Source organism: Gymnogyps californianus, chromosome 13 (genome assembly GCF_018139145.2).
Source record: "Gymnogyps californianus isolate 813 chromosome 13, ASM1813914v2, whole genome shotgun sequence".
Classification (NCBI taxonomy): domain Eukaryota; kingdom Metazoa; phylum Chordata; class Aves; order Accipitriformes; family Cathartidae; genus Gymnogyps; species Gymnogyps californianus.
Genome location: NC_059483.1, coordinates 21,352,107 through 21,376,163, shown reverse-complemented (window position 1 = coordinate 21,376,163; position 24,057 = coordinate 21,352,107). Strand labels below are relative to the sequence as shown.

Sequence of the window (24,057 nt, the reverse complement as noted above, 5' to 3'; positions counted from 1 at the left end):
GTGGTAGGCAGAGGCCAGATGATGATTGCAACTGTCTTTTTATGGGAAACTACTGGAAGACTTCCTATAAGAAAGGAAGAAACCCCTCAAGTATTGCCAGTGAAAACTGCATGTAACTGCTTACACAGCAAAGCAGTACTGACACTACCCCAGGTTGAGAGGCCCAAGGTTTCTGCAAACAACTATAATTTAAGCACCAACATGAATGAGAATATGTTAGAGAACTGATGGCAATGCGGTCAATATGCTGGCTCAGACCAAATGAAAAAACAAAATTACTTGGGGTCATCAGAGAAGTGATCAACTTCCATTGATCAAGTATCCTTTTACCTAAGCAAAATTTGCATCTCGCATGTAATCTTACAAAGGAGACTGGTTAGGCATCTTTTGCTATCACTTCATTTTCAACAGTTTAGTGTGCTAAGACGTGAAGACATCTAAACAGGTCAACATGATGAGTTTAAAGGCTTGATTCTCAGGCAGTGTGAACAGCCTAAAGGAACTATTGCCTTCAGCAGTAAAATTTAAAGTTACAGGTTGGTATGGGCTTCAGACAGCAAGCAAAAGTAAACTAAGGATCTAAATTTTACCACAATGCAGTCAATCAAGTTTCTTTTGTAGGTTTTCACTAAAGAAGTTTTAGAAAAGGAGAAAAGATGGCTGCAATCTGTTTCCTTATATCAAGAGAAGCAGCTCTAATTTGAAGTGTTAAAATACAATACAAGCAGTACAAAATGCTTTACCAAAAAACCAATATTTGTGCTCTGGGAGAACACAGTGTGCTATCTATGATTGCCAGCCTCTCACTGATAAGAGCTGCGTGAAATCTTTATCTAAACACACAAATAACCAGAAACTTGTAGTAAAGAAAAAAATCAGGCTAAATGCTTCCTCCCTGAACTGGTATCAGGCATTCAAGGCCTAGACTTGCATGGTTTTCAGTTTAGACTTCATGCTGTATAACCTCGCATTTACTGTGGTATGTCTCAGCACATTTCCCATTTTATCACATCAGAGTGACAGGACAATTAGATATGAGCAAACCATTTCAACAAGACAAGAAACCAGTCAAAACCTTCCACCTATGTTTAGGCTTCTACTGATATTCAGAAAGATTTTAAAAGGACAGTGTATTTTTCAATAGGTGTACATGGCAAGGATCTGAAAATAGGATATTTCAATTCCTAATGCCTTTCATTTTCTGCTTTTAACTGGAAATGGGGTATCTAAACACAGCAGAGCTGTCCTATGTCAGATTTGAACCAACTCAGAAAAGTTCCAGTGCATTCTTAAAGTGCTCATGACTTCTGGGCTCACTGACCCTGGGATACTCCAGAGTGCACTCAGAAGTCACTCTGGATATAGAGCAGATCTCACCCAAGTGGGAATCATCAGTATCAAACCCTGAAGCAGCAAGTGTTAAGCTTTTGGATTTCTTTAAGAAAAATAAAAGAGAGAAAACAAACAAGAGTGGGAAATGTTTCAGTCCTTGCATCATTAAAGAGAAAGAAAAGAAGTACAGATAGGAAATCACTACATTTCCACCCAGCACATATGCATACACACATGGCCATCTGTTTATATGCACACTCCCACATACCTATACATGTGTAGGCATATATATATATATAAATAAAAATTGCCTTGTGAACTACAGAAAGTACAGCTCCGTCCCCCACCTTTTCTACAGCCCTGGTCCAAGCAGTGAAAGTCTGCAAACCATTTGCAAACCTAGCCCTTCATGGAAGTTTTGTTCAGTTTGTATAGCATGGTGGAACTACCGACCTGTCAGCCTCACCTCTGTGCCTGGGAAGATCATGGAACAGATCCTCCTAGAAGCTGTTAAGGCACATGGAGGACAGGGAGGTGATTCAAGACAGCCAACACTTGGCTTCACCAAGGTCAAGTCTTGCCTGACCAACCTAACGGCCTTCTATGATGACTACATCAGTGAAGAGTTACAACTGTGACCTATCTGGACTTCTGTAAGGCCTTTGACGCAGTCCCCCACAGCATTGTTCTCTCTAAATTGGAGATATGGATCTGATGGAAGGACTATTCAGGGGATAAGGAATTGACTGGATGGTTGCATCCAGAGGGTAGTGGTCAACAGCTCGACGTGCAGATGGAGATTGGTGACGAGCGGTGTCCCTCAGGGGTTCATATTCAGACCAGTACTATTTAATATCTTTGTCGGTGACATAGACAGTCGGATCAAGTGCACCCTCAGCAAGTTTGCAGGTGACACCAAGCTGAGTGGTGCAGTTGACATGCCTGAGGGACAGGATGCCATCCAGAGGGAGCTGGACAAGTTCGAGAAGTGGGCCCATGTGAACCTTGTGAGGTTCAACAAGGCCAAGTGCAAGGTCCCACACACCTGGGTCACAGCAAGCCCCAGTATCAATACAGGCTGGGGGATGAAGGGATTGAGAGCAGCCCTGCCGAGAAGGACTCGGGGGGTACTGGTGGACGAAAAGCTGGATGTGAGCTGGCAATGTGCACTCGCTGCCCAGAAAGCCAACCATATCCTGGGCTGCATCAAAAGCAGTGTGGCCAGCAGGTCGAGGGAGGGGATTCTGCCCCTCTACTCCCCTCTGGTGAGACCTTCTCCTATGAAGAAAAGGAGAGAGAGCTGCAGTTGTTCAGCCTGGAGAAGAGAAGGCTCCGGGGAGACCTGATTGCAGCCTTTCAGTACTTGAAGGGGGCTTATAAGAAAGATGGGGACCGAGTTTTTAGTAGGGCCTGTTGCAACAGGACAAGGGGTAATGGTTTTAACTAGAAGAGGGTAGATTCAGACTAGATATAAGGAAGACATTTTTTGCGCTGAGGGTGGTGAAACACTGGCACAGGTTGCCCAGAGAGGTGGTAGATGCCCCGTCCCTCGAAACATTCAAGGTCAGGTTGGACGGGGCTCTGAGCAACGTGATCTAGTTGAAGATGGCCCTGCTCATGGCAGGGGGGTTGGACTAGATGACCTTTAAAGGTCCCTTCCAACCCAAACCATTCTATGATTCTATGATTCATTGTGCACAATAGGCTCTTGGTCTATGAATCTGACTGACTTCTGACATTGCAATGCAAATTTAATAATCATCATAATCTCAGTCCACATGAGCATGAGCTTCAATTTGCACAAGAAATTGATAACTTTTTAACTACATTGAGCTGAGGGCAGAGTTTTTAGCTTCACCTGTATTCAGGAGAGCTCTCACTTGCAAACATTTCACAATCCACTGCAGACAGAAAATTAAACTTAGCCCAGAAGCACATTCTCACTATTTTGCTTTAAGAACTCTGTTAGATTAAGCAGGAAGATTTTCATGAAATCTCTTAAGCAGATTTTCATGAAGTCACCAGGAACTTTTCATGGAAAGCCTTTCTAGACTACTCACCCCACAACTTTCTTTAGGAGATTTGTTCATCCAGATTTGTGAGAGTTACAAAAATAAATATATGCATGAGGACAGGTATCACTAGCAGAGCTAGCAAATCCATCACTTAAAGCAGAAAGCAGCCTCATCTTGGGAGGAACCTTGGTTCCTTCCTGGCTTTGTTCGTAATTCCAGCTCAGGGGATGTTTATATATACTAGAAACCTGTTTAGATGGAGTTGAGGTGGCTTTAAGCTATTTGCACAGGCCCAAGGCTCTAGTATTGTTACCAAGCTGATACAAGAAGCTAGATAAAAATCTTGGCTAGCACAATACACACCCCAGAACTCAAAACTGAGCTACCTCTCTTGAGAGAGGATCAATGACAATCTCCACTCAGTTGCATAAAGCCCTTTAAATAAGGCCTTCTGGAGTGAACGTGATTGTCATTTTGTCAGATTGTGTCACATGCATAGACTAGACCTGAGGAGACCAAACTTCAGACAAGCAGTCTCTTGTGTTTCTCTTGCATCATTAAGACTTCAACCAGGACTATGTAGCACAAAGAACAACCCATACCCTTTAAAATTTTGCATGGCAAGAATGACATAATAATGCAAGCAGTTGATCCTTTTCCTAAAAGAACTGCTAGTAAGGACTTTCGCTACTGCCTTAGGCAGGTAACTTGATAATGATATTCATGACCATTAGTTTGAGCCAGCTGTGGTTTGTAACACTTGCAGTTAAATGCACCAACAATCAGCCAAAATAACCAAGGTTCTAATCAGGAAAGTAACCAAGATGATACCTTAAAATAGACCACAACTACCTGTTACAAATTAATTTTTATTTTATTTTTATTACTCTTTTAATCAAACTATGGTGAGGTGCAGTAGAAGAAAGATAGAAGCTTTTTAATGCCCTAGAGAGAAAGTTGCCAAAGTGAGGCGAGGTATTAATACATTTATGACTAAATGAGGCCAACATTATTTAGTGAATAAAACAGGACACTTCTGTGGTGTTGAGACCATCAAGGATCCACTGCAAAAAAGGCATGCACTGTGTCACTGCTACCTCACAAGAACTTGTATTTACCACCACCACCATTACCCCCAACTGCCCAGCAGTTAAGTGTTTGGAAGAGAGTATCATAGAACCCTGAAAAAAGTGTCACTGATATTTGACCCCTTTCAGAGGATTTTGCCAGCGACCTTTCATTCTTTCCAGGTTAAATAGTTAAATCTCTCCCCACCTGGGGCAGAAGGTGGTAGCACATAAAATTCACAAGTCACAAAGCACATTTCTGCTCTGATTGACAAGACTGTGACATGCGGATCTTGCTGTTCCCAGCATTCCTTTCTTATCACATTCACTCACAAACCTAAATTTGAAACCGAGCCTAACATATCCAATCCTCCTAAATGGGTGTAAATGGTGTTTTTGTAAAGACTACTGTATCAATCCAGATAGCTTCCTTAAGAGGCATCTCATGGCCATGAGCTGACAGAATCTTAACAATGAGAAATAATATTAAATCTCAGTGGGAATATTTTCAGAATAGCATGCAAGTCCCATCTTCAATGGCAGCCATCACCCATGCAATGGCGAGAGATACTAGTTGGGGTTTTTGCCTGGGAAGAGAGGTCAGTCTGTGTCTTGCATTTTGTATTAATGAGGTTTTGGAAACCTGGAAACATCCGAGTACTCTATTTTTCTGCCCATTTAAATGAATGATAAAGAGGCACATGGGGAAAATGAAGGCCCCTTCCTGACACTGATTAAAAGGGTTGAGCTATTTATGTATCATCAGGGAAACATTCATTGATTTCACACAGATGAGCTGGGTAATGGAATTCAGAGCTTTTCAGTTGTAGCCACTAAGTCAACTGCAGGTCATTAATTACAAAAAAGAATCATCCCAGTGCACTTAGGCAGTATATGTGAAGCTAGTTTACATCACTAATGCAAATCTCACCGTGACCTCATTTTGCATCACCTCTTCAAAAAGAGCCCCAAGCTACAATTTCTAGGATGGTCCCTCTGAGATTTCTACTGGTATCAAAATTTGTGAGGAACAACAACCCAGATAAGTTCAACCAGGAAATAGTTTCCTACATGCCAAAACCATCTATAGTAGGGCTCAAATTAAAGGAAAAAAGTTGTATGATTCAGTCAACTAATTACGCAATTAAAATTTTGTACAGTGCCCTGACATTCTGTTCTATTGTGTGACACATGTGAAAATTATCCAGCTTGCTATAGCAAGTACATATTTTAGTAGCACTTGCTGGATTTTCTAGCTATCTGTATTTGGTATTAGATATATTTTAGGAGAAATTAGTAAGTCTATTTAAATTTTAAGCAGTGGCAGCAGCCTCTGTGCAAACATTTCAGGACTCTTTTCATACCAAGAGTAAAAGCATGGTGGAAGATAGCTACTTTGCCCCTGCTAAGGTGAAAGAAGTAGGGAGAACTAGTCCAATCTGTGTGAAAGTGAGCATCATCAGTGTTTTATGCAGGTTAGCCAGAATATAAAGGGTGGTAGAATCATAACAAACATGTTCAGCAGAAATCAAGATGTCAATTGAGGATCAGGATCCCTCAGGAAGGATCAGCTGTACCTGGATAATTTAAAACATACTAAGTTATTCTTACAGTCTTTCAGCAATGGAGATTCTCTACTGGTGCACTTTAGTGCTTCTCTACCCTCCCTAACATCTTGAGGGGATGCTTGTCTATCTCTATTAAGAGCATCTACCCTCGATTTATAGCTTTTGCTGATTTGTGACTCAAGTTCTCCATGCAGCAACTTAACCCCATTACTTACTGTTCTGTCCTCAGATGAGTCCCTTCTCTACTGAGACATTTTGTATATGAAGCTGATAATGGCAGCATTCTTGGTCCCTGAGCTAAATTATCCTGTGGCAGATTACTGACCTATAGCTTCTTGTCGCTCTTTGAAAACGGAAAGTTGAGGAGAGGGTTAGATTCTACTGACTTTTAACTGGACTTGAACATTCAGCTTCCATGCTCTCTACTGAAATCCTCAAAGATGTATGGACATGGGACAGAAAAACAGTCTGAGTTGACATTCGCCTGGCTTCTAAGTGCAAAACAACCCATGCAACAAAGTAAGGTTCTAGAAAAGAAATCCTGAAAAATTCAAGATGATAGATTCAATGTTGATTTGTCATCCCCAATGGTTTACTGAAAAAAAGAGAAACCTAGTTGTCTTTTGCCCAATGTAACACTGAGGTGTCAATGGCTTCTTCATGAGACAGCTTATAATGGCAACTTCTATATTATTTTGCCCTCCTTTTGCAGAGGAATCCAGAGTTTAATAGGCTGTACACTGTTTTATAATGGAAGTGTAAAGATTTGTACTGCCAAATTACTTTGAGCTTTGTTAGACTGACATCCAGTGGCATATAAAGTTTTCTTGCTTGTGGCAGTATATAGCAGATAAATCTCTGTTTGTGTACTACCAGCTTTAAAAGCATTTCTTTTCATGATCATGAAAGTAACTGAGACATTAGAAGGAAATGCATCAGCTGAAGTCTTCAGACTGGGTTGCCTGAAGTAGGATATGTAAATTGATTTTTAACATATCTAAATGACCTGCTAGTGCTGAGAAAAGCAGAACACTCCACTTTTTGTTATGGAATTTGTGGATGCCTGAAACTTCTGAAGAGCATGGATCTAGTACCCACTTCTGAAAATCCCAGCTTGTTGGTTTCAAAGGCCACTTTAAGACAGCCATCTCACAAAATTCCTAAATGTATGCATTTACGAAATAACTAGATACTCTGCTGGGAATTGCAGAATTAAAACCTGAGAAAACATTATCTCTTCTGGTGCAGCTTTTTTAATCCAGCTGTTCTGACATAGAAGGCATTAGAACCTAAAAAACAGATCCCTGTACACATCTTTTCTCCAAGTCCTGCAAAAAGGAATGTAACAGGGCAAGTCAGGTGGTAGACTTGAAGGAAGGTTCAGTGTCACAGGAAAAAATGCTGGTGATTGCAGGCCAACCTAATATTTATCAGTAGAAGGCAGCCACCATGTCTTCAGCAGTAGAGAAAGCCTACCTAAATTAATTCTTTACTGGTCAAAAAACCAAAAGGGAGACACAACAACAGTTCAAAGGCATCTTTGCCCTTCTCCACACAGCGCACACTAAAAATATGAAAGGCTCAAATTTGAGGTAGAAGTCACATGCCAGAAGAGAGGCATTGGACCAACCTGGACAGGTTTTGCCATTCCAATAGGAATTACAGGCTGTACTACTGCCTACTTCTTCTGCATGCTTATGTTTAAGATTTCTTCATTGTTTTATTTAGCATATGTGAACAGACATGTCCAATCTCTCAACCAATTTCAACATTAGGTCATAGTTTAAACATCCTTCTGTAGAGCAGGATGGCAGAACCATGCTCTGTCCAGCAAATATTTTTTATTTGAAACAAATTTTGTATTGATATGGAGAATATACTTCCATGTGAGTCCAGACCCTCAGTGTAAACTGGTGGTCCCAAGAACAACATAAAAAGGACAGAAAGGGAGTATCTGGCTCAGTATGCAAGACTGGCAGAGGTCATCCTATGTTCATATTTCATATATTGCCAACTTTTCTGATCTTTGTCACTAACTTCTCCCATTGAGAAGGTATTAAATCACAGAGGAAACTACATCCTTCCTAGGCTTATGGGGGACATTTTCCTCCTAACTTGGTCTCCAAATGCTCTGAAAACATTTTTTCCAGGCAGCTAGAGAAACCAAAATGAGTCTATACTTTGAGCAAGGGGTCAGTTTTAAGGTCATGATAGAAAATGAGATGAAACAAATCCAATTGCACCTTGGCAGCAGCTGGAGACTCAAGTCTACCATAGCAGAGGACGGATACATCTGCTGAACTGTGTGGTGCTGCTGAGAGTGAGGTCACTGAGGATCCAATTCTTAATGCAATTTCTTTTGTGAGGAGGAGAGGAAAAGTGTGCATATGAGGTGAGCCCTAGGCCAAACAAGTGTACATCAGGCAGGAGGAAAGTTGCACGTTTTGAGCATCGACTTTTCCAAGAAAGAAGCCACTGGAGTGTAGAGACAGAGTTTGTATCAGAACAACTGGTGAGACAAAACCCTGAAAAGTAACAGCAAAACAGGCCAATGTATTTCTCTCTCTTCCTCCCTCCTTCCTCACACTGTTCTTGGCACAATAGGGGGGAAAAAATGTAGAAAAGGTATTGGGGGCTGATAGAACTATCATAGAATCATTTAGGTTGGAAAAGACCTTTAAGATCAGCAAGTCCAACTGTTAACCTAACACTGCCAAGTCCACCACTAAACCATGTCCCTAAGCACCACGTCTACACATCTTTCAAATACCTCCAGGGACAGTGGCTCAACCACTTCCCTGGGCAGCCTGTTCCAAGGCTTGACAACCCTTTCAGTGAAGAAATTTTTCCCAATATCCCATCTAAACCTCCTCTGGCGCAACTTGAGGCCATTTCCTCTTGTCCTATCACTTGTTACCTGGGAGAAGAGACCAACATCCACCTCGCTACAACCTCCTTTCAGGTAGTTGTAGAGAGTGATAAGGTCTCCCCTGAGCCTCCTTTTCTCCAGACTCAACAACCCCAGTTCCCTCAGCTGCTCCTCATAAGACTTGTGCTCTAGACTCTTCACCAGCTTCGTTGCTGCTCTTTGGACATGCTCCAGCATGTCTGTCTTGTAGTGAGGGGCCCAAAAGTGAACACAGTATTCAAGGTGGAGCCTCACCAGTGCCGAGTACAAGGGGACGATCACTCCCCTAGTCCTGCTGGCCACACTATTTCTGATACAAGCCAGGATGCTCTTGGCCACCTGGGCACACTGCCAGCTCATATTCAGCCAGCTGTCGACCAACACCCCCAGGTCCGTTTCCGCCAGGCAGCTTTCCAGCCACTCTTCCCAAAGCCTGGAGCATTGCATGGGGTTGCTGTGACCCAAGTACAAGACCCAGCACTGAGCCTTGTTGAACCTCGTACAGTCAGCCTCAGCCCATCGATCCAGCCTGTCCAGATCCCTCTGTAGAGCCTTCCTACCCTCAAGCAGATCAACACTCCCGCCCAACTTGGTGTTGTCCGCAAACTTACTGAGGGTGCACTCGATCTCCTCATCCAGATCATTGATAAAGATATTAAACAGAACTGGCCCCAGTACCGAGCTTTGGGGAACACCACTTGTGCCTGGCCACCAGCTGGCTTTAACTCCATTCACCACAACTCTTTGGGCCCGGCCATCCAGCCAGTTTTTCACCCAGCAAAGAGTAAGGTCTCAGTGCTGACAGTTTTACAGAAGTTAAGTCCTAGAGTGCAGTGTTTCCTTTCTCCTGGTAAACTTGGCTAACAGAGGAGAGGAACTGGAAAAAGTGCTTTAAAAGACAAAGAAGTTATGCTTATTAACATGTTACCAAGCAAATTGGTTTCAGTGAATAAGCTCATTGCTGATAGTTGCTCAGTTAATTTACTATTCCTGACTTTTCACAAGTGTTCACATCTCATTCTTCTTGGCATGCATTTTATTCATAACATTTGATACATAACATTGCTTATGTGATGGTAGATCAGTTGCAAACAGACTCTAGCTGTAGACCAATATCTTCATTCTTACCAAAAAATCATAAATACAATGCAAGCCAAGCTTTTGTGCTAGAATGCTAATGGGCAGACCCCTACGCTGCCACTAACTTAGTAGAAAACACCCTGGCTTTCAGCACCTTCATAAGCTGTGTCATGCCTTCAGCATGCAGGCCTAGAAAAAAAATATCTTTTTGTATGAATTAAGAGGCCTTGGTGTATCCTGGGGAAAGTACTGCACAGCATGCAGCAGTTTCACAATAGTTAAGAGTTTCCTCTGCAAATTTTCTTACTGCAGCAGGAAAAGCACTACTGTGTATACCAGCATCACACAAGGAATCTGTAGCAGAAATGGAGACTTAATTTAGTCATCACTGTATTTTGCATTACATACACAAAAGCATAGACATATTAGAGTCTTTTCTCATATGATTACAAGAACATAAACTTCTCCCCTTCATATATGCTTTCATGTGTACAACCAATCCAGTCCATTTACAAGTGACAGCAGAATTTGTGTTCAGCCTCCATCAACCTGCAGTAATGCTGTGTCGTATAAGCAGGAAGAAACTATTTCTAGTAAAACAGGTACAGGATAATGTCACACAGATGGTGCTTTATACACTTTCCTTTGTCTCCTGCTTTTCTTCTGCAAGTTTAATGGTGCTAGAGATTTGAACGTACAACATAGATGTAGCTTAACATAGAACACAAAGTTTGCTTTAAAAGACAAAATTGCTGAAGCAATTTTAAATGTTTTCAGAAGCAAATGTTGCTCAGACAAATCTAGTTTTGACATGCACCCCAAAAATAACCATGTCAGACTCAGAATTTACATCTAGATAAAGAAGGTTAATGAACCAGGCAAATTGTACTGCACAGGAAACAAATGCCAAATATTGCTCTTAGCTTTTTCTTGTGAGTCAGTGGCTGCTGTGGGAATGGGGGTACTAAAATAAACAGTACCACATACTTAGTGCAGTTGGAACATTCCAAAATGCCGTGAAGCTGTCAGTCTGCATGTCAGAATCAATGTGCAAACTTGTCAGGAGAAAGGCAGGGTAAATTTGGAGCTTTAAATAGCCACCATCTTCTACAGTTGTTTATTAGCAGTAATGGAAGGAAGGCCTCCTTATGATTGCAAATCAGGCTCTTTATTCAGAACTGCACTGTAATTACCTTTTCATGTGAAATTTGTAAGGAATACATATTTATGTGTGAAAAAGAAAAATCCTAGTCAGAGGTGACAAAACAATTCAGATTATTTGAAGATACTTAGGGTTCCAATCCAAGATTAAACTTGGAAGCATTAACAAGGTTTGGAGGAAGGGTGGCAGGGGGGATTGAGAAAGCAGAACAACAATTTTAACTGATATTGACAGAAACTCAACAATGCAGCTACTTTGAAGAATCACAGAATCCCTAGCACAAACCTCAATGGTCCAAGCTCAGTTTCTAATCAACTGTTTCAAAGAACTCTCATAAATTAGAGCTGAAGGACCTTGACAGACCACCAAAGGTCCAGTTGCACAGCTGCTTTAATGAGAAACCTCCCACTAACTTTCATGGTCTCGCAGCTGAAGCCTCAACATGAATTGTTCCTTGCTTGACTTTTTTTTAGTAATGTCCTGCCTAATCTCAGGTGGCTTTTTTCCTCTCAGACAGCCAGTTTTCAGGTCTGTTCACAAAGAATTATGTAGAGATACTGAAGGCTTTGCTTCATATGCGTACACATGCACACACAAATACATATCTGCACCTTGTTCCCATTTTCCTTTGCCTACTGCTTATCAAGTACATCTCATCACCTTACATCTGTATACAAAACTGTGTCTACAGGTACTAATTATACCTTCTTCTAATTTAATAGGAGGTAGGAGGTTTGCTTAAACTATTAATTCTCTGATTCCCAGACACTCAATGAAGTATCTAGGAACCCTAGTCATGGTTGAGGATTGGCTGACAGTGGGGACATTTTAGTTGTGTAGACTGTATGTTCCAAGATGTTCTTCAGAAATATTTGACAGAATTCAGACAGAGCAAGAATAATGTGGGGACTAAAAAAAGTCAAATTTGAATTTGACTTTCAAGGTTCAAGTAACTAGACCTGAGCAACAGATCCATACATCGAATTTATGTGACAGAATGACCTTGGAATGAAACTGGTTTTATTGGGTGAACTGGCTGTTTGGGGTTTTTTTGGTGTGTTTTTTTGTTCTTGTTGGTTTTGTTTCTTTGTTTTTAATTGAAACATGGTTCATCTCAGATCCACTGATCCATAAGAGTTTTCTACAAGTCTTCCCAAAGGTCTGAAGCAACTCTTATTTTATTACATTTAGGAATATAACAACCTGAAGAAAATCCAAATTAAGTTCCCTTACACTTTGGCTGATACAGCCTAAAGTTCACTTGTTTCAGCTACTAACAAGAAAGCTGTGGTCCTGCAATGTCAGTGAACTGCTGTAGACATCAACATCCATGAGTATCTATGGATACATACAATCCTGAACTCAGAAATTGCTTTGGTGTAAAATTACGTACATGTAGGATGCAATTAATTCCATCTATTTTATATTCAGTACAAATATGAGAATTTTTGAGGACTACAAATAATTACATTGTCTCTACACATAGTGTTTTTGACTATTTGACAGCAGAGGTTTTGGGGAAGTGGAAATAAAAAAAATCCCTGCAGCAGCTAACACTGGTTAACAGTTCCAGTTGACACCTGCATTTTAGGTATGCACAGACATACAAGCAGCGATCTCTGGTAGCGTTCTTTGAAAAGATACCTTCAGTGAAGGCCAATAAGGAAGTACTGAATAGCTCATCGCTCTCACAGTATAGCTGCAGAACCTGCTTCCACAGCTTAGTGCGATGTGTGTCATAGCACAAATATTTACAAATGCCTCCTTTTTGTGGCCTTGAGAAGATAAAGTTAATCATGAGAATTACTCATCAAAACTCAGGTAAGGGTTAGATGTGTTATGATCTAGACCATCTCTCACACACAGATAAGAGCATAAACACTTGAGAGTGATCACACTGGTAATATTTCCTCATATATTTTCAAAAAGTCATATCACTGCCTGTTTTCTGGGAAGTTGATTCCTTGCTTGATATGTCTGTTCAACACAAAATATTACACCCTTTTTTCTTTGTATTCTCTATTTCACATGGAAATAACAATTTAATTCTGCTCCAAAGAAAATGGCATGAAAGGTTTTTTTCTTGAGAACACTACAACTGTTTAAGATAATAATTTGGATATGGTAGTAATGCCTCAATCACTGAGGAAAAAATATTACTGTGCACATCTGCCTTCTCTTTTCCACAGGATATGTTGTAGGTCATCATTTTTCCTTATACCACACATTATTTCCCATTATTTTAAACATCTATACCATTGCAGTCTCACTGACAATTCTAACACCACAATGGCAGCTTCAGCATGAACCTTCGGGGATATTTAATAAAAACCAAATTTTCTTATAGCTTCTCTGTAAAGACTATAAATGCATTCTTTGCATGACGGTTAGAGTCTAAGGAAACCTCTCTTGACTCCATATCCCCTGGTTTAGTTGCTGAGCTACGGGGACAAACTGATTTTTTGTTGGCATGTGCTGCCACCTAATGATATGGAAACCATGTCTTTTGACGGAAAGAATCAGAACCGCATCAAAAATGGTGCAACTGCAGAAAGGACTTGCAAATCTAGTTACCTGAAATGGTGCATGTCAAGTACATTTAAAGAACCAGGAAAAGCTGATGATAGAATTGACCTCTACTTGCCTGCTGCAAACAGCGGGTATGCAGATGGCTTTTATATACAAACCTGTACGTTCATCAGGTTTAGACCGATTCTAACCAAAAGGTGTCCCCACTGCACCACAGAAATGCTGTTAAAAGGTATCTTTCTGGAGCACCTAACAGCCAAGGAGGCTGCTGGCCGATATCTCAACTCTCCACCCCACCGAGAAGCGAAACCTTTCCCAGGGGACTCCTCTACATCATTGCATAGCACAGTGGAGAGACTGCAAACAGCATAAGCTGTTTTCTCCGATTTCAGTTCTGAAATGGAAGTTTCAGCTGGGGGACATCCAATTTTTAAGTCAGAGATCTCATTCATTATTTCCATCTTAATAATAAGAAATAGTCTCTCTGTTTCAGCTAATTGCATGTAAATGAAGAATGGTAGCTGCTGCAAGAAAGCAGAATTCCAGTGTGCAAAGAGCGTTAGCTTCGCTAAGTTTAAGTATTCCTCAGACAGTTCTATTAGTCCATGAAGTTACCACAGTAGCTTTTATTTAGTAACCAATTCAGAAATGCAGTACCAAATTTACCACCCTCAATGCTGTATCTTCACTCCATCCTACCTGCATATTATTTCCCAAAACAGAACTAACAATATAGCTTCCAATACAGAACTCTCTATTATATCATTTGATATTTTCACACAAACCTCCAAAACTCTACAAAAATATAGGTAAATTAAACTCCTTCAGCTGAGTAGATAAAAGCTTGTGTTTACCCTACCTTGATATACCAACTCAAAGGACATCTAAGCCCATACAGGCTAGTGATGTACAATAGGACCGTGCCAGACTAGGTGTTACAGTTCCCAACAAAAACATACAAGGTTTTGAGAACATTTGCTGAAAAAATCCTTTAACTCCAAAGAACTTTAAACCATCTTACTTGAATGATCTAAATAATTAGGATTTTTTAACTAGCAACAGCACATATAATACATGGAGGAGGCTTACAATTTAAACTGTGCATGGGTGAGATAGATAATACAGGAGCTTGTGGAGGTTGAGTTTGGCAAGGGTAGGAATAATTGAGGAACAACCTGCACATTCTGCTAGCCCAAATCCTGCAACAATTTCACCAATTCAGATCACGGCACACAAAGGCCTCCAAGACAATCCAGAAATACATGAAAAACTACAGACTAATTCCAAAAGTTACAATGCTAGAAAACTAGTTGAGACAAAACTCTGTCACCCACCCCACACTTCACAATCCCTACCTGTTGTGTGCTTGAGGAAGGTAGAAGAGACCAGTCACTACATTCATGATAGCAGCTCCAACAGACAAAAACTATCATACCCAACAGCCATCCATAACAGCATTCCCCACAACACTTCTTCCCAAGACAGCTTCTCCCTGCCTTCTCTTATATCACTTTCCTTCCCTTCCCCAATCATGGTCACAATGTCCTGTCAATTACTTTTAATTAATCCAATCAGCTAATAGCCTCCAACACCACCACTTCCTCCTCTACTGCAGAAGCAGAGACTGTATTCTGTAATTGCATTGAAGAGGAAGCACAGATGTATAGAAGGGGAAGGAGAAAAGTGGTACCTACAGAAACAGTAGGCCCTAAAGCTTGGGGAGGAGGAGGCGAAGGCAAAGGCTGTGCCACAAGAACCCAACAAGTTTTCCATGAAGTCTGAGGCAAAAGCTTGGCAAACAAGCAGAGACTTTTAAACATAACCTGGGCTAGTTTTCTGGAAAGAATATCTGAAAATAAGCAGTAAAAGTTAAAAGCTGATTTAAATGTCACTTGTACTACATCATGCTTTCATCCCTGCAGATAACACAGAGATTGGTTGTCCTTTGCTTGTCTTAATAGCCTATTCTTCTGTTGATTTCTGCTTACTGACCTGGTACTGCATTATTTGGCTTGTAATTTTTGCCTGCATTTCAACACAGACAACAAAACTAATTTCACTGGAAAAGGAGAAAAAAAAACCAAACCAGAACACCAAACCCAAGCAACCTGATAAAGCCCAAAATAATTCCTGGGCATGTTTCTGTTGAAGTTTACACATTTGTTCTTCCAAATTAATTTGGGAGCAACCTAAGAGTAGGGCTTGATTAGAAAGAACCACAGTGTTTTGGCATGCCTACTTAAACAGCTCGAAGCAAGGTGGTGCTCTGCAGCAGCTTCTGATCCACTACTCACGCAGCTCAGCTTGCTCCTGCTGACAAGCCCGGTTGTGCTGATTCACAGATGGAAGGATGTAAACACAAAATAACCCTGACATCTCCTGTCACATATGAATAAACCACATAATACCTTTTCCAAATGCATAAGGCTTGTGAAGGCACAAGTGGTACAATGTCTTGACTGTGTCCCTTTACCATGCTTTGTGTTGTCTTGATCCGTTCTACCTCTCACTTGTGCATGTGGGTGCCAGGGCTTCCTGACACCAGTGCTGATCAGAGCACAGCTAAATTCCATGTCACTGGCTGCAACCAAACTTAGAATTGGCCCTGGAGGTGTCTGCCTGAATAGCTGTAGTTTGCTCTTTCGAGCATGGCATGCCATAATTGCAGACAGTTTTTAGCCCTTTGGGAAGAGGAGAGAAATGATTCATCTGTGTATAGTATGATAAATAAGTGGGTGTTTTCATTTAAATAAAAAGGGATCAGCCAGAGCTCTCAGTGTTTCTGATAAGATGTTTTACAACAACATTAAAGAAAAGCTGCTGTGCCTCTTATATAGTGCTGTAGTAAGTGCCAGGAATGGATAGTGGAGTTGGCTGATGGACTATATTAACAGCAAGCTGATGGAAATAGAAAGCATGCCCCAATATTTTGTCACTAACCATTTATAGCAAGGAACTCTTTGCTATCTTTATGCTTCTGTTCTTGTTTAACTGGAATACAACAGTAGCAAGGACACTCTCATTTTAAAAGCCATGGACCTCATCACGATGTAGAAGGACCCTCTCCATCAGCTGACAGTAACATCTTGTGAGAAACAGGGGCCTGGTTGAGGCTTCTAGCGTGCGTTGTAATAGCATTAGAAACAATTGTCCAAGCAAGACATTGCTCGGAACATGCAAAGATTTTTGTTCCTTCCACTTATGACAATGTGTGATACTTGGGCTTCTGATTTGGCAGTACCAGCAATATAGCTCAAGGCTATTCTGTTTGCAGGATGGGCAAGCACAGATGATGATCAAGGCAACTGAGGAGGGCAGATGCAGAAAGTTAGCCTGAAAGCCCAAGAAGAGCCTTCTGCAATCAATGTGAGCACAGCCAGCCAACAAGGGGTGGGTGTGATTGAAATTCAGGATGACTTGAGGGAGTGCAGGTCATGGCTGAGGTTGGTTGCAGCTCTCAGAGAGCAAAGGTTAAAAAAGATGAAGAGGCTGATCCTTTTAAAATTAGGGTATGTAAGAAAAGGGGTGTGCAACTCTTCCCTCAGATTCTTACTTCAAATCAGCACCCAAATCTTGGTCCCTTTTGCTATATTACATTGTAATGAATAGTTTATATTTTAAGAGTATGTTTAGAAAGAAGAGCCAGAAACTGTCTTGCACTGTTAGCACTCACCTCTTAGTGTTCATACAGATCTGGGGAGTCTGAGCAGTTGTGCATTATGCCTTCTCAAGCTTTTCAGCCTTCTCCAAACCTTCTTTAAGAGAATCCCAGCCAATTTGCTCCTTTTTATGTCTGTCTTTTTGTGCAAATTTTCACATCTTCTTCCAGCCAAATGTGCAAGTATATAATCCACTAGGATGTTTTTGATCTAGTCAGAAATCAGTAAGTCTTCACTAGACTTGCTGCTGCACTGTGGATAACCAAGTTCAGGTATTCCCCTGAATGGGGAGTTACCAACATCTGAGGCCAAATTTCCCGATATGTTCAGATTTACTCAATATTTAGTTGCAAGATGGGGCCAAGAACCTTGTAATGCTACCTGGCTGGATCCTAGGCCTGCCATGGGCTGCTGCTGCAGGTGCAAGGACATCAACCCTGGGAAAAGGGTGCACGCCCTTCCTGTGGTATCTTTGCTGCTGGGTAGAGTAGTTGGTACAGTCAGAGGGGAATTGAAAGGCTTTGTCAAAATCCATAGCACATTTTCCTTATTATAGCCATGCATCATTAATCAACATGAGAAACAGCCTTTAAGAAAAGAGCTTCATTTCCTCTGTGGCAGGCTACTATATAATAGGGTGCCTCAGGGTAGAATATCAGAATTTTTCATCACGTGTGTCATGTACTAAAGCAAGCATTTTTCTCTGTACATGGGCCACTGACATAAGAAAGAATCAGAGAATCATAGAATGGTTTGGGTTGGAAGGGACCTTAAAGATCATCTAGTTCCAAGTCCCCTGCCATGGGCAGGGACACCTTCCACCAGACCAGGTTGCTCCAAGCCCCATCCAGCCTGGACTTGAACACTGCCAGGGAGGGGGCATCCACCACCCCTCTGGGCAACCTGGTCCAGTGCCTCACCACCCTCACAGTGAAGAATTTCTTCCTTACATCTAATCTAAATCTACCCTCTTTCAGTTTAAAGCCATTACCCCTTGTCCTATCACTACAGGCCCTTGTAAAAAATCCCTCTCCGGCTTTCTTGTAGGCCCCCTTTAGGTGCTGGAAGGCTGCTGTAAGGTGTCCCTGGAGCCTTCTCTTCTCCAGGCTGAACAACCCCAACTCTCTCAGCCTGTCTTCATAGGAATGCTGCTCCAGCCCCCTGATCATCTTTGTGGCCCTCCTCTGGACCCTCTCCAACAGGTCCATGTCCTTCTTATGTTGGGAGCCCCAAAGCTGAATGCAGTACTCCAGGTATATAGAAGAGTGTAAAAGCCAAAAATCGTGGTACAAAAGATCATCAAAGGGACAGAGCATTGGCCTGTGACTGAGGCCATGGTTAGAAGGTTATTTTAATCCAGCATAATGTATATAGCAGCTGGAAAACGTAATTCACCTTCCTGCGGTGTCTCCCTTCAGCACTAGCATTTGTGTGGCCAGGCAATAAGCTGGAGTTACTGAGAACGAACCATAGGCTTTTGCTGGGTGCAGTTTCAGCCAGACCAGTTCCTGAGGTGGCTCTCTAAGTGGCTTTGCTAACACTGCCAGCGACACAAAGCAGGCCACAGCAAAACACAGCCAGAAGTGGGGAGGGATGGGGGTAAGGGGAGGAAAGTGGCAGCAGGTCTGCACTTTTCCATGGCAACATGGGTTTATATTAAGTAACAGTAACATGAAGTTGTGATATCAGGAAACTTCAGTTTGTTTCAGCCACAAGTTTACTGGATGAGCTCAAGCAAGTTACTAAATCTTCTCTTGTTTCTAAGTTCCCCATTTAAAATCAAGGGACATATGTCTGCCCTAACAGGGTAGTTGTGATTATTTAATTTGTTAGGTGAGGTTCATATAAAATACATTGATATAAACTAAAATACACAGAATGGATTTTGCCCATTTCCTTTAATTTTTGAAAACAAGTAAGTAGACAAAATCTTGTGCCCTTCAAAACCAAACAGAATCTTTCTTTGTGTAAAATGTTACATAAACCTTAGTGGTTGTTCATTTTTATTGTATTATTTTTAATAATACTGCAGATATTTCAGAAAAGGGCAATATTGTTTCTACTGCATAAAAAAATCATCACGATATACTTGGTTTTTGCATTTTCCCCTTCATATTGTTTAAAAAAAAACCCAAACAAAACACAGATACTATTAGGAAATTTACCCTCCCACATCCCTCCCCACAAAAGAAAAATATTTTTTTAAAAATCAGTAAAGTGTTAAACAAGACAGATATTAAATGCACACATTTACAAGTACAGCACATTAGTAATACTGTATAATACTTTAGACCATGCCAAACCATATGTATGTGTATAAAGCTACAGGTGAAATGGTTCATAGCAGCAGAATAGGAAGCATGTTCCATACAAAGTACATAGTCCCTGTGGAGATATTTGGATGAGTGCAACAGTTCAAAGTACATTGACAAGCTAAAATGCACAAGTCAAGTTTTTCTGCCACAGCAGTGTGTGTTATGATTCAAAGGGCAATCTCGACTTGTCTGGGATTTTCATTTTGTGTCTAATGGATGACCAGTGGAGTGGTGTGGGTTCCACCTCTTGGCACACTTTACGGTAAACGTTCACGAGGAGTCCTGATTGCTGAAGATAACTTCATTGAAATCAACGCCAAGTGTAACCTAACAGTGCATCTACATTTGCACATCTGTCCTGGTTTTGGCTGAGATAGAGTTAATTGTCTTCCTAGTAGCTGGTACAGTGCTGTGTTTTGGATTTAGTGTGAGAATGATGTTGATAACACGCTGATGTTTTAGTTGTTGCTAAGTAGCGCTTATCCTAAGTTAAGGATTTCTCAGTTTCCCATGCTCTGCCAGCAAGCAGGTGTGCAAGGAGCTGGGAGGGAGCACAGCCAGGGCAGCTGACCCGAACTAGCCAAAGGGCTATTCCATACCATGGAACGTCATGCCCAGTGTATATAAACTGGGGGGTTGGCCGGGACAGGCAGATCACTGCTGGGGCATTGGTCAGCAGGTGGTGAGCAACTGCATTGTGAATCACTGTTTTTTTTCCCTGGGTTTTATTTCTTTTTTTCCTTTTTTTGTTCTGTTATATTCCTTTTCATTACTACTATTATTATTTTTTAATTATTATTATTATTATTGTTAGTATTGTATTTTATTTTACCTTAGTTATTAAACTGATCTTGTCTCAACCCACGAGTTTTACTTATTTTTGATTCTCCTCCCCATCCCACTGGGAGGGGGGAGGAGCGAGCGAGCAGCTGCGTGGTGCTTAGTTGCCGGCTGGGGTTAAACCGCAACAACATCCTTCACTGACAAGAAAATGTGTTGACGTTTACTCTGGGAGGGAACATAATCCATCCCAAGGCCCATATGTTGCTTTTCGGGCCTTAGTTCTGCAGCTCTGGTGGGTGGAGAGAAAGACTAGGAAGGGACACTAGATTAGAAATATTTATGACTGATTAGGATGTCCAAAAATGTTAATTTCTAGGTTTTGGAGTGGGCATTTTTTCAATGCCAATATGTAGCTTTCAGTTGCTTCGTTGTACATAACTCAATCTGTGGTTTCAATTCTGGGAGCATTTCTCTTCCAGAACTATCATTTTCCAATGGGACTGTGCTTTTCATTGGTAACCTCCAGTTCTGGATGCCAAGCTGAAAACTCCCTCTGAGGGAGGCCAGCATTCACAAGATGATGGTTCTGTGCCTTTGTAAAGGCAGGCTCCTTCAAAATATCCTTTCCTAAGCACCTATCGATGGAGACATGCAAAGGCAAGCAGGACTTAAAATATTTGAAGTAGAATTGTGGTAGAGAAGTTCCCTCTTAGACTTCCACCTTACCACACAAAAAACCCCCAAATAAGATAAAGTAAAATTCAATAGATCTATTAGATTTAATGATGTGACTTGAGACAAAGTGATTCTATGAAAATGCTTTTTTAAGAGGTAACCATAAAATCTCAAAGAAATGCTGACTACATGTACAGTTCTATGTAGTATTAAGATATACTTAGTGACTTCTAGTGAAATGTTTTCCTCTGTAGAAGGCCAGCAGCCACTTCTGTTTCTAATAACTCCAGATGCTGGTATCTGAGCTTTGGTGATTTTGAATTGCAGAGAAGACAGCAGATTTTGTGACATTTCTGAGCTGTCTTAGGCTGTTGCTTGTCTCTCCCCATCAAATACTGTGCAGTGTGGTACAGTATTCCTCCACAGGTTTCTCATACAACCATTAAATAAAAAACCAGGACAAGAAAAAAAACTAGTTGTCCAGAACAAATAATAGTGTTTGGAGTATTGGCAGAAAAAAAAAAAACCAACCCAAGAGACAGTCTAGAGATTTTGAGAGTGGGACTAGCATTTGCATACCTCATGGTAACAGCCATCCATCAGTTGGATTCACATACAAAACCTGTTTTAAAGCAGAGGGAGTCAGTTCATACAATTGATGATAGAATAAAAAGGCCTGATATCACAAACCCAGTACTGCTCCCTTTGCGAAACAGAGAAGTCACAACACCCCTGTCTTAATTCCTTCATCTGCACCATATATAAATTACCTCCAATTCTTGTAGAGTTTAAGGACCAGTTACTCTAGCCTTCCACCAAATAAGCTCCTATTCTGACTTCAGTGCAAGCCTCGATACCATTCAGGGTAGAAGAATCAGTGCCTAATCTGAGAGTATCTAGAAAGTACCCTGAAGATGAGAAAAGCTGTATAGTGCTACACGTTGTCATTACAGGATCCTTGATTTCTTTTGAGGGGAATGAATAGATGTACAGGCAGACAGACTGGCAAACAGAGAGAGAGACAGACGGAGAAGCCAAGGTATGCAGAGCTCTAAACCTGCTCTTTTTTCCTTCAGAACATCTCCACATTTATAAAGTAACCTTGATCTCCTGTTGTACAAGCATAGACAAACACATTTCACTTCAGGGGATGGAAAGTGTCAACCAAAACGAAGTACTGGCCACCCAGACACTAAAGAAAATGAAAAAGTTTTAGAGGTCTCCTGAAGCAGTACACGTCATCTTAGAGACCATTAACTTACAAGAGCAGCAAAATTCATAGCTCTTAAGAATTACTCTTTATCCAATCTCCAGCAAAACAGTGCCTCAGAAGTGGGCCCATTCCACCACATTTTTAGACCTGTTGAAGCAAATGGAGGGTGGAGGGAAGGCGCTAAGAGCAGCTGAGGTGGTGCTTCCTGTCGGCTTCACGAAACTTGCCCTGAAAGAGGAGCTTTGTTAGGTGCAGAACTCAGGCTTGCAGCTGCCCTAGCCCAGGGAAAGGCTGACTCGCACGCAGCCTGGTGCAAAAGGCACTGGCCTCAGCTGGGAAGGCTCCCTCTGATTTCAGTGGACTTTGGATACAGGCCACATTTGGACAGTAATATGCAACAGCAGTTACAAGCCATCCCCCCATCCCCTCACAATTTCTTCCAATATAAACAAAAGGACATTCTGGTCCCCTTTATATACATACATTAAAAGCTGAAATGGTCTGAAATGCTTACAGATTAGAATGCATACATCTATACAACATTACACCTGCCATAAATCAAAGTAGGAAAGTTTTACAGCACATTATACAGGTCCCTCTAACTTCTAAAAAAAACCATTTACTGAAATCACCATATTACAAGAAGTCATCACTAACATACCATATAATACTATTTCTTTTTCTTTTACATAATCATTACTTATATAGTAATTTAAAAAAATCACTTTTAAACAAGTATACAATTTTCACTTTAAAATTAACTGGTTAATAAAATTTTGTGCAAAACAAGCCAGCCTCTATAATTAAGTGAATTTATTTATTTATTTATTTATTTATTTATACAAAAAATAAAACAAAAAACATAGTTCTTTCAGAAATGTGTCTCCTTTTCTGTAATGGTTGAAATGGTGCCATCTCCTTTCAGTTTGGCATCGCAGTCATTTATTGCTGCAATGTAGGCTCCTCCTCCAAGTTTCCCTCTCATTTTCAGATCTGAGCTAGGTGTAATCAACTTCCTGAATTTCTAGAAAATTTGAGAAAATGGAAATCATTATCTTTTTCTCGGTCACAGACACACATTTCTTAAACAGATTGACTACAAACCCCTTTTCTCTTGCATGTCTGCTTCTCATTTCCCTGTTACAGGTACATCCATAAAACTGCATGCCGCACAATTCTTTACAAATCACACCAGACCAAAAGCTAGAGAATGAAGGTGAAGACAAAGTCAAAGTGTATTTTCATGCTGATTTAGAGTAACATCCCCTTCCATGAAGAAACTCAGCACAATACTCTGGGTAAGGCCTGTTGTATGGGTACATTTTGTTTCTCATGGTATAGTCAAAGGATATACACTTAAAAAAATAAATAAATGAGAGACTGCCTGTCCTGGTTTCGGCTAGGACAGAGTTAATTTTCTTCCTAGTAGCTGGTATAGTGCTGTGTTTTGGATTTAGTAGGAAAAGAATGTTGATAACACACCGATGTTTTTAGTTGTTGCTAAGTAGTGTTTATACTAAGTCAAGGATTTTTCAGCTTCTCGTGCCCAGCCAGCAAGAAGGCTGGAGGGGCACAAGAAGCTGGGAGGGGACACCATCAGGACAGCTGACCCAAACTGGCCAAAGAGCTATTCCATACCATATGACATCATGCCCAGTATATAAACTGGGGGAGTTAACTGGGAGGGGGGATCGCGGCTCGGGAACTAACTGGGCATCGGTCAACGAGTGGTGAGCAATTGCATTGTGCAC

General features: G+C 41.1%; 1 protein-coding gene across 1 annotated transcript in view; it reads right to left on the bottom strand.

Annotated features, from left to right (window-relative positions):
* Positions 1–23,131: 23,131 nt before the first annotated feature.
* SLC6A11 (solute carrier family 6 member 11) overlaps positions 23,132–24,057 on the bottom strand; it is a 137,491-nt gene continuing 136,565 nt past the window's right edge. The window contains 1 exon segment of the mRNA XM_050904980.1: positions 23,132–23,330. Coding sequence (XP_050760937.1) covers positions 23,178–23,330 — 153 coding nt within the window. The 3' untranslated portion in view covers positions 23,132–23,177.